This window comes from Chionomys nivalis, chromosome 3 (genome assembly GCF_950005125.1).
Source record: "Chionomys nivalis chromosome 3, mChiNiv1.1, whole genome shotgun sequence".
Classification (NCBI taxonomy): Eukaryota; Metazoa; Chordata; class Mammalia; order Rodentia; family Cricetidae; genus Chionomys; species Chionomys nivalis.
Window position 1 is genome coordinate 23,229,249 of NC_080088.1, and position 10,390 is coordinate 23,239,638.

The 10,390-nt window shown below is 34.8% G+C and overlaps 1 protein-coding gene across 1 annotated transcript; it reads left to right on the forward strand.

Moving 5' to 3' along the window:
- The first annotated feature begins 4,074 nt into the window (after positions 1-4,074).
- On the forward strand, positions 4,075-4,813 carry LOC130871581 (60S ribosomal protein L10). Its single transcript, XM_057765054.1, has one exon. It carries the CDS (start codon positions 4,116-4,118, stop codon positions 4,758-4,760), a length of 645 nt encoding a protein of 214 aa, XP_057621037.1. The 5' UTR covers positions 4,075-4,115; the 3' UTR covers positions 4,761-4,813.
- Positions 4,814-10,390: the final 5,577 nt, after the last annotated feature.

Here is a 10,390-nt window from a genome sequence, read left to right on the forward strand (position 1 = left end):
CCTGTAGAGTTTTTCATTGATAAGCACACCTACTGGTGTGTTTTATTAGTCTCCTGTTTTGTCATTTATTAAGTAATTAAAATTAGAAAATTCCCTCATCATCTTTTGAATTCTAATTATTTCCTTGACCCGGAGAGCTAATTTATTATGAATTAGATTGAATTTTGAGCATGCTTATGGTTTTTATTTTAATTATAATAAGGAAGGGTAATAAAAGATTTGTAACTTCAGTTCTATTTAAAGACGTGCATAGTGATTTTAAATATTTCTTATGAAAGTCAGAAAAATAAAGTTTAATAATATGGACTGTACATACTTTAAGCAAATTCTTCTGACTTTAAAATAAATTATGATACAAAATACATCTATTTCACAATGGAGTTAAATCAGGATTTAAAAAATACCCTCTTTATTACGAAATAGTTTACTCAACAGTTTGAGACAATTTATTTCTAAACAATTTTATTTTTATACTGCAGGTCATTATTACTTGACAAAAGAATTATGTAACTAAATTACTAAAGTAAAAATGTTGCAAACCACTGCCCATGGGTAATCAATAAAAGTGAAATAAACATTTCTGAAAGTATACTCCAGGTCACTGACATACAATTAATTTCAATGTAACTCCAGGGTACATTGGATGTGCATGTCTGTTTACAGTCATAATATAAAAGTGAATTATCTAGATATTTCCTTTTATGCGTTGAAAACATGCATTACATTTCTTAAGTTACATTGGCTTTGTCTGGGGAGTACTTGCTGTAGTTCCTTTCCTTTGTTTCATGGGAGAAGGCACGCCAGACCCATAATCTAAATAAAAACTTAAAGTATGCAGCTGGCTAAGATTTATGTGTTAAATACTAAAGAAAAGACGGTTAAAATGATAGTTTTGACTTTAGCCAACGTACTCCTGAACACACCCTTTGTAACAAATACTATTCTCGAATATTAATACACGTGAATGTGAATATACTTGTGAAGCAAGCATAAATATTGTTGCACTTTTTGAAATTAAAAGAAGACACATGATAATTAGACTAGATATAAAATAGTAGTATCATGTATTGTTATCAGACCAGGTAATTTATCTTCATGTTATTGCTGAGATATAAATTTAAATAGTAAAATGACTTTTATTGAGTAACCAATTACTTTCTGGTTGGATTGAGTTCAACTTCACTGGAAGAAACTCATGCCTGTTTCTGTAAACACTGTCACGAGTGCACGGCTAGATAGGTAATCAGTCTTAGGTTGGAAACTAGTATTGCTGTTTTGCTAAATTGTCAAGTTGCATTCTAATTACTCACGTTTACACTCATAGATTTCTTTTTGCGATGTCCAGTCAAAGTGCCCACTACCATAAATCACCTTTCCAACCATGCTCAAGCAAGATGCTCCGATCAAACCTAATAGACAACAATCAAAAAAATTAAAACAAACAAACAAACAAAAGACATAAAAATAGAAGGAAAACTTGTTGAGAAGTGTCCCCGTGGGTGAAAGAAGAGAATGGAGAAGGATGGAGGCGAGAGGGTGGTCAATAAATTCTTTAAGTAAATGTATGAAACTGTCAACAATATTTTTAAGAGGACAAAGAATTTATATGGAAAAATAAATGACCACTCTCATATAAAAGGAAGACAGTGGTGTATGTACTAAATGTAGTCACCAAACTTATGCAATGCAGTTAAATAGTGACTATAACCAGAGAAATTTACACAGAAAGCTGTGAGTGATGAATTTGGATGTAGGAATCACATCCAAAGCAGTACAGTTACTGTCTTATTCAGTGTTCTATTGCTGTGAAGAGACACCATGAAAGGCAACTCATGAACATTTTAATTGGGGCTTGCTTATAGTTTCAGAGGTTTTGTCCACTATCATCATTGCAGGAAACATGGTGGCACAGGCAGACAAGCTGTAGAAAGAGTTCTGCATCTGGATCCACAGACAGCAGAAAGGAGAAATGAACACTGAACCTTGCTTGGACTTCTGAATCCCCAAATCCTTACCCCCGTGTCACTTCCTCCAACCATGCCACATCTTCTAATCCCTCTCAAGTATTGCCACTTCCTGGTGACTAAGCATTCAGATATAGAGGGATCATTCTTATTCAACCGCCACAGTTACTATTTTTTCAGTGGTTGGAGAATGAATACATTTAATAAGAAAATATACAGAAGGAGGTCAAATATAGAGATGATGTTAGAGGAAGCAGTTCAGAATGGATGCAGAGAATGGCTCAGTCACATATCCCGGATGAGACTCTTGCTCTCAGAGACATGAGAATAGCTGCTACCTCATACAAAAATAATTTGATCATAGATAACAACATGCTCAATGAAGTAACAAAGAGAAGGATTTGCTACTTTCCCTTGGTGTTTAGTAATTTATAAGATACATAGTACATTAAGCCAACATCCCATCATTATCTCTTAGTGTCTGGGGTTCCAGAATCTGATGAAGATGTAGCTGGATCTTTTCTCAGGTCTTCACTGTGCTCTGATTTTGTCAAATATATATTTAATGAAAAGAAAGTTTCAGATTCCCATGAGAGTGTTGAAAAATTGATATCCTGGAAGATTTACATAAAGATATTATTTTTTGCTAGATGTCACAATAGAACTTGCTCTCAGTTACTACATAAGGCAACTAGCCATCCTTCTCCAAACCCAGGTTTGTTTCCAAAGGCCCTCACTACAATTTATGATTTTTTAAGCCACAATTTCGTCTGTCTGTTCAGACAAAAGTTTATAACAGAGAAAAATACAGACAAGACTTTGAACTGCACATACTTCTCAAATTGTTTACAATATAGTTTGCACCTACATGCCAGAATGGGAGATGATAAAAACTTCCAACTGAGGAGTCAAGGAGTATCATCTTAGCATCAGGCCATCAATACTGGAACTTAGCTGATAACAACATTATGGCTGCAGTCAGAAAAATCATTATAAGGATAATGTTTAAGCTCATTTGTCACTAATTTTGCTATTATTTTAGTCTTAATTTTACAAAATATTGCCTTCAATGTCTACATTGAAGAAACAAATTTATAAATTTAAGAAGGAACAAAAGGAAGAGTTGGATAAATTTAAAAATACAGACCAACTATTGAATTAAGGAAAGGAGAAGAAAGAATAAAACAATTGAAAATGGAGACAAGTAACAAGGATATTTTTCTTATATTAGAGAGTGGAGACTAGCATAGATCATCATAGGTCCAAAAAGTTTTACAATGTGCAAATCAAACTACAATACAGTTGCTGACATATTTTGCAGCCAGAATTTGATATTCAGAGTATTAGGAACATTTTTAGATGGATGAAGAACCCAGGACACTGAAGGATACCAGAAAGAGAAATTGAAAAGAGACAGAAATATGCAGAAAAATAGGAGCGGAGGTGTATGATTAGTTTAGTTGTATCAGAAAGCAACAGCATTCTTTTGTGAAATTTAAAAGTTTTATCCTATAATTAATTCATGATTATAAATAACACAAAATCCAAAGGTATTCAAGGACTGTTGAAGATCACAGATAACTCAAGGTCATTTCAGATGCCAAGTAAATTATTTTGATTTGCAGCATAAGAAGATCTGCCACAGCCGGGCGGTGGTGGCGCACGCCTTTAATCCCAGCACTTGGGAGGCAGAGGCAGGCGGATCTCTGTGAGTTCGAGACCAGCCTGGTCTACAAGAGCTAGTTCCAGGACAGGCTCCAAAACCACAGAGAAACCCTGTCTCGAAAAACCAAAAAAAAAAAAAAAAAAAAAAAAAGATCTGCCACAGAATCTGAGTAAAAGGAGAAACTGTAAAAGGGACAAAAATCAGTGGAGCTGTAATGGAAAAAAAAAAACTTTAGGTTAAAAAAAAAGGTTGGGTGAATGGGGACAGTTTGTTTATCAGATTGAAACTCCATTTGAAAAGTATAGAAAGGAAAGCAACACAGTATGTGAACAGATTGGAAGAAAATTTAGAATTGAAAGAGGTTCAGAAGAAATATTTGCCAGAGACAAACTCCAAACATTGGGAAATTATTGCATTTTACATTTACTTAAAATTTAGCCACTTCTCTTTTCCTCCGGCGCCCTACCGACGGTCCTATTGTCATCATGGGTCGCCGCCCCGCCCGGTGTTACCGGTATTGTAAGAACAAGCCGTACCCAAAGTCTCGCTTCTGCCGAGGTGTCCCTGATGCTAAAATCCGCATCTTTGACTTGGGACGGAAGAAGGCAAAAGTTGATGAATTCCCGCTTTGTGGCCACATGGTGTCAGATGAATACGAACAACTCTCTTCCGAAGCTCTGGAGGCTGCCCGTATTTGTGCCAACAAATACATGGTAAAGAGTTGTGGCAAGGATGGCTTTCATATTCGAGTGAGGCTTCACCCCTTTCATGTCATCCGAATCAACAAGATGTTGTCCTGTGCTGGGGCTGACAGGCTTCAGACAGGCATGCGTGGTGCCTTTGGGAAGCCCCAGGGCACAGTGGCCAGGGTTCACATTGGCCAGGTCATCATGTCCATCCGCACTAAGCTGCAAAATAAGGAACATGTGATTGAGGCTCTTCGTAGAGCCAAGTTCAAATTCCCTGGACGCCAGAAGATCCACATCTCAAAGAAATGGGGCTTTACTAAGTTTAATGCAGATGAATTTGAAGATATGGTTGCTGAGAAGCGACTCATTCCTGATGGCTGTGGGGTCAAATATATTCCTAATCGTGGTCCCCTGGACAAGTGGCGAGCCCTACACTCCTGAGGGCTTTCACGGTGCTCTCCTGTACCCTACCAAATCATGTTCAGTAATAAATCTCACATCAAAAAAAAAAAAAAAAAAAAAAAATTTAGCCACTTAAGGGTAGGCACATTAGGTAAGTTTATACAGGTAAAAAAGAAAACAAATTCACCTAAGGATAAAACATGATATTTAGTTTTTAAGATTCCAGTTTTAAATGTAGCAGTATCCAACATTCTGGAATTAAGAGATATATAAGGAAATATTAAAATAAAACATGATTTGGTGATGATAGAGAAATTTCTTCTAATGCTAAACTATATAATGAGTTTGTGAGAGGAAGATAATTTGGTTGTTTATTAATAAGATGCAAGCTACTTCCATAATGAATCATTTTAATCAGTGATCTATCAGTTAATCATTGTTAATCAACGTTTCATTACTAAATAAGGTCTTCATGATGAGGTGGACAAACTCCCAGAGTTGCATGACTAATAAGCATACATCAGGTTATTTTTCTTCTTATTTAAGCTTTTATAAATAAGGTCTATAGTATTAATAGATTTGCACAGGAATATGTATACATTTTCAGAGTTCAGCAGCATCTTGAGCAATGTCTGGCACTCCTCAAAACAGCACGACCATTGTTGTGTCTGTAATTCCTCCAGGAAGAAAAGACTGTCAAATAGTCATTCTTCATTTTGGGTAAGAAGGAGAGAAAAATCTCTTGGAAATGTCTCTGTGTATTTGTTCTCCACACTTTCATCAATAAAATTATATTGTATTGAATATTATATTGAATCAAATCTTTAAATATGATGCAACTCAGGAATACTGATATAAAATCAAGGTCGTTTGGGCATCCTCTTTGCTTGACAACCATTAGGAACTTCATATTTGCTATTGAGTGTCATGTTATTAGTGCTTATTAGATAATATCATATCCATGTTCTCATGACAAACATGGCCATAAAAAATCCAACTGCCATGTATCTTCACCTGTATGAATTCCTTCAGGAACATCAATGGACCTACAAAGGAAGTATGGTATCCTGCCACATTCGAAACGGTTTAAAAGGCCGAGCGTGTTGTTCCAGGATCAAGTCCTTGTGCATGTGTTCCTTCCACAGCCTGAATTTTGACTTAGTTTTATGAGCTTAATCTTAGGACCAAGAAACCTGACACAGTTGCAGATAATGTTCAAAGCCTAGACTCTTGAGCTGTTAGATGTACTTTATAAGTGATTTCTAATATTTTTGTCTTGATTGAAACAAAAACATATTATAGACTAAAATGCAACAGTTAATAAGACATTCAAAGATCAATATTTCAAAAGAACTATATCTTTGCAGTTTGTCATATAGGCCCAAAGATCATGAGTATTTGAACATTTCAGCCACTAGTTATCAGATCAATTTTTAGATCTGAAAAGGATTTGTGAGGATTTGAGTCAAGCAAAGGCTTTGTCCAGAATTTCAAAAACAGGAAAACTTGAAAGAAAATAAATAAATAGAAGAGAACTGACTGTGGTGTTTTCTACCTTTTGTGTGTGAGAGAATCAATTATTCATGAGACCTGTTTCGCTCTGTCCCTGAAAATATTCAATGCTATATAAAAGCACAAGTTCTCAGCTGACGATGATTATAATTAAAATAAGACAGTAGAGTGCTGTAAAATGTACTCATAAAATATTCATATATTACCAGTCAACACTTTAAAGAGAAGAAATCCAACTATGGAGTTTGTAGAATAAAATTAACACAGGAGGGAATTTTAAGACAATTTTTGTTAATGTCACAGTCAGATATCTACTTAAATATAATGTGCTCTCTATAATAAAAACATCCTACTCTAGGCATATGTCTCAAAACTGTATTTTATACAAATAAATAGGATACTTATTTAGGGGACTGTTCAAAGAGTTGCCTAAATAAATGCACCTCATTGTTAGTGCTGGAACTCTTACTGGCCCAAGTTTAGGACTTAGAAAAGCTTTATATTCCTAACAGGAAATTTGAATTAGCTGAGTGCACTGACTCTCTTGAACAGTCATAGCTCATTAATAAAATTTTGCCTACAGCAGGAGAACACATGCATCTATAAGACTGTAATCACTTTATTTGTAAGACAGTTTCTATGTTTTAATAACATTACTTTTTGGAAATATTAACCTTCGTTGATCCTTAGCCAAAGAACTTAAGATTAAAGTTATATAAACTGTACTAATCTGCAGATATTATAAACCTGAGACTTAGGACTTATTTACTGAATTCAGATTATTTCACATAGATCTTATAATCACACAAATATGTTTTTAATTGTTGTTGTTCACTGTTTGTTTTTCAAAATTAAATGATAATTGGGTGTGTAGACAATAGTTTCTTCCCTTATTGAAAAGCATTGGGCTTTTGCCTTTGGAACACACAATGATGAACAGAGACAGATAGGAATTTAGTTCAACACTTGTCCTTTTAAATAATGGAAGACAACCATTTTCAATTTAATAAAATTAGAAAATAGCAAAAAATATGTATATTCTTAGTAATTCTATGCTGATAATTCTGAGCTGACATTCACCGTCTTACAAATAGATACATTTTTCTGACTTTATTTCTTCCTTTTAATTTTCTGCAATGAAACCAATCACAGAAAAAAAAAGAACGTAAAATTTAGTGTATTTTTTTTTAAGATGAAGATGGAATGATACAAGGAGTCACTATATTGCTTAAGCTGGTCTCCAATTTGGCACGATTCTGTCTCCACCTCCAAAGCTTAATTTTGTGTTGTATTCCTAGTGAACAAAAGTGCTTTTACAGATTCACAAACACTAAATTGAAAAGTAAGTATATTTTTAAACATAAAACAAAGAAAACCAGCCCACAAATCACAATGGCAGAGAAATTAGACAACAATGAGGACCCTAAGAGAGACATACATAGATCTAATCTACATGGGAAATAGAAAAAGACAAGATCTCCTGAGTAAATTGGGAGTATGGGGACCTTGGGGGAGGGTTGAAGTGGAGGGGGGAGGCAGAGAAGGGAGCAGAGAAAAATACAGAGCTCATTAAAAATCAATAAAAAATTTAGAAGCAATTAAAAAAACAAAAGTAAGTACATTTAGAAGATAAGCAACCAAAATGCATACAAAATAGTTTTGTTTTAATAGTAGATGAATCTTACTAATGGTCACATACCTGAAGCGCAGCCAAAATATAAGAAACCCTTTCTTATATGAAATACCAATGACTAGAAAACCAAACAAAATTCAATTTTAACAACAACAAAATGGCCATAGGTTTCATATTAAATTAACAAATTACAAACAAAAAACACCAGTTATTCACGAGATGATGAGTGTTTTCATGTGATGCTGAGGGAAATGAAAATGTATCTAGCTAGATGGTGATGATTCCAGCTTGGGTAATGTACATGTTAATGCAAAGCTACACCCATAAGATGAGTAAGCAAATACTTCCAGAGATGGCATACAAAAGTGTGAACAACCTAAGTTGAGAGTGGAAAGTAAGTCTTGAAAGCAGGTAGAAATCTCTCTCTGTGTCTCTGTCTCTCTCTCTCCTCTTCCTCCTTATTCTCTTCTTTTATCTCTTCTTTTTTACTTCTCTGCATCCCCTCTCTTTGTTTCCTGTCTCTATTTTTTCAAAGAAACTGAAACCTCAGCTGATGTTTCTGAGAAGTACATCAATCTACCTTATGCATTTGAAAACAAAAAAAGCACAATTCTGTGTTATATATGATGAGTTTCCATAATAACTGGAAGTAGCTATGCTGCACTTGGTAAAATGTGTTTTTTTTCTTTTTTGTAAATTTACCAGGAGTAAGACAATGAGCATATAAGGAAGATGAGTTTTTCATAGGTCTGTTACCTATTTGCAATGCAAAACATAACACTCGGTAAGTCTTCACATATTTCAAAGTCCATACTCTAAGACTGGTCAGAAAATCATTTCATTCAATGTCATTCAAGACAAAAAAAAAAAAAAAAAAAAAAAAAGCCATTTTAGGTAGTCATCTGAAAGCAATACCCAGAATAGACTTATAATACATTTTTCCAAATAAGATAATATAGAAAAGTAAAATGGAATAAATTTATTTTGAAAGATATATAATGTAGTAAAGAATTTTACTTTTCTTGTGTTATATCTTGTACTATCGGAACTTTACAAGCTGAGACAGAAGGATTACTAGCTAATGTTCGTGTGGGTTGCAAAACGAGCTCAAGGTGTATTGAAACTCTAAAGCAAGACCTGGTCTCCACAAAGGACTGGGCATGTATCCTGGTGGTAGAGAAAAAAACTATTGGTGTGACTGCTAGCACTTTACACACAAATAGGAAATAATAAAAAATTAAAAAAAAATCCTTTCATGAGGAGTCATGAACGTTGAGGTGGCTGAGCGAGGACTTTAACAGTCAAGAGTGCTCGTCTAGGGAACCCGAGTTCAGTTCTCAGCAAGCACCTAACACCAGATCTAAGGGCATTGACACATTCTTCCTGCCTCCAACGGCATTTGTGCTCTGTGTGTTCATCACCAGACAGACACACACATGCACACACATAACTAATAATAAAACATGTATAAGTTGTGGACTCCAGCAAGTAAAGCCATCTATACTGAAGGAGTCAACCATTCCCTTCCCTCATGATTTTTAAAGCAAATGTTTGTTTAGTCTTGTTCCTTTGGAGTGGAAAATATGAAGCCCTTATTAAATCTGACTCATTGAATAGCGCAGAGAAGCTCCTGATTTTATTCTGAAACCATGATGTTTACAGTAAAGAATTTTTGGGCTGTACAGATTTGATAAATAATTTTCCAGAAAGGATCTGGCAAGAACTGATTTTTTTTTTAACTTCAAATATGGTAATAGTCACAAGGAATGAGATAGCAGGTATGGCCTTTTTAAGATTCTGCACATAAGAGATCTTGGTGGGAAGGAGACAATACTCTTTCGTGAGAGGGTAGGTAATTTTTAAAACCACATTTATCTTTGTGGAATTTAAATCGATTAAATTGAAGACTCTTTGAGAATGCTCAGTTTGATTACTTGAAACTTGAATTTGCACAAATATTTAAATGCAGGGAACCTTTCCTGGGGAAGTAAAAAGGATAGCCGAGTAAGTTGAGAACTCCTAAACAAACAAACAAACAAACAAAAATACAAACAGGCAACTTCTACGCTAAGTGTTACAGGTGAACCCGCAAAGTTTTATTGAATTGCACTCTGTTCTCAATGGTTCTAAAACTGTAATCAGATGATTGTAAGGGTATTGTTTTCTTCCTTTTTCCTCTCACTATTCTAAACTCTGCCTCAAAAACTAATCGTTCTTTAAAACCTGGAGAAAATGGCATATCTTCTGGGTAGTTAAATTACATGTCAAACATTTCAGAGTTTAGGAAGCAGTTAATGAAGGTGTAATATTCAAATGTCAAACATGCGCATGCCGGCCTCTTCCCCTGTGCTTAGGAAGCCTCCCATAACAAGTATAATGACTTGTTTAGGCTTCGGTTCATTGTTCCCTTTCCTTACTCATATTTAGTAATTACTTTTTTTTTTTCAAGGCTGCAGTTCTCTGAGGGAATGTAAATTTCCAAAGCAGTGTTCAGTTTAGAATTAACTTTTGTCTTTAGGACAGC

Excerpts from the sequence above, each read along its gene's own strand:
- LOC130871581 (XM_057765054.1), top strand. The coding sequence starts at position 4,116 with ATGGGTCGCCGCCCCGCCCGGTGTTACCGGTATTGTAAGAACAAGCCG.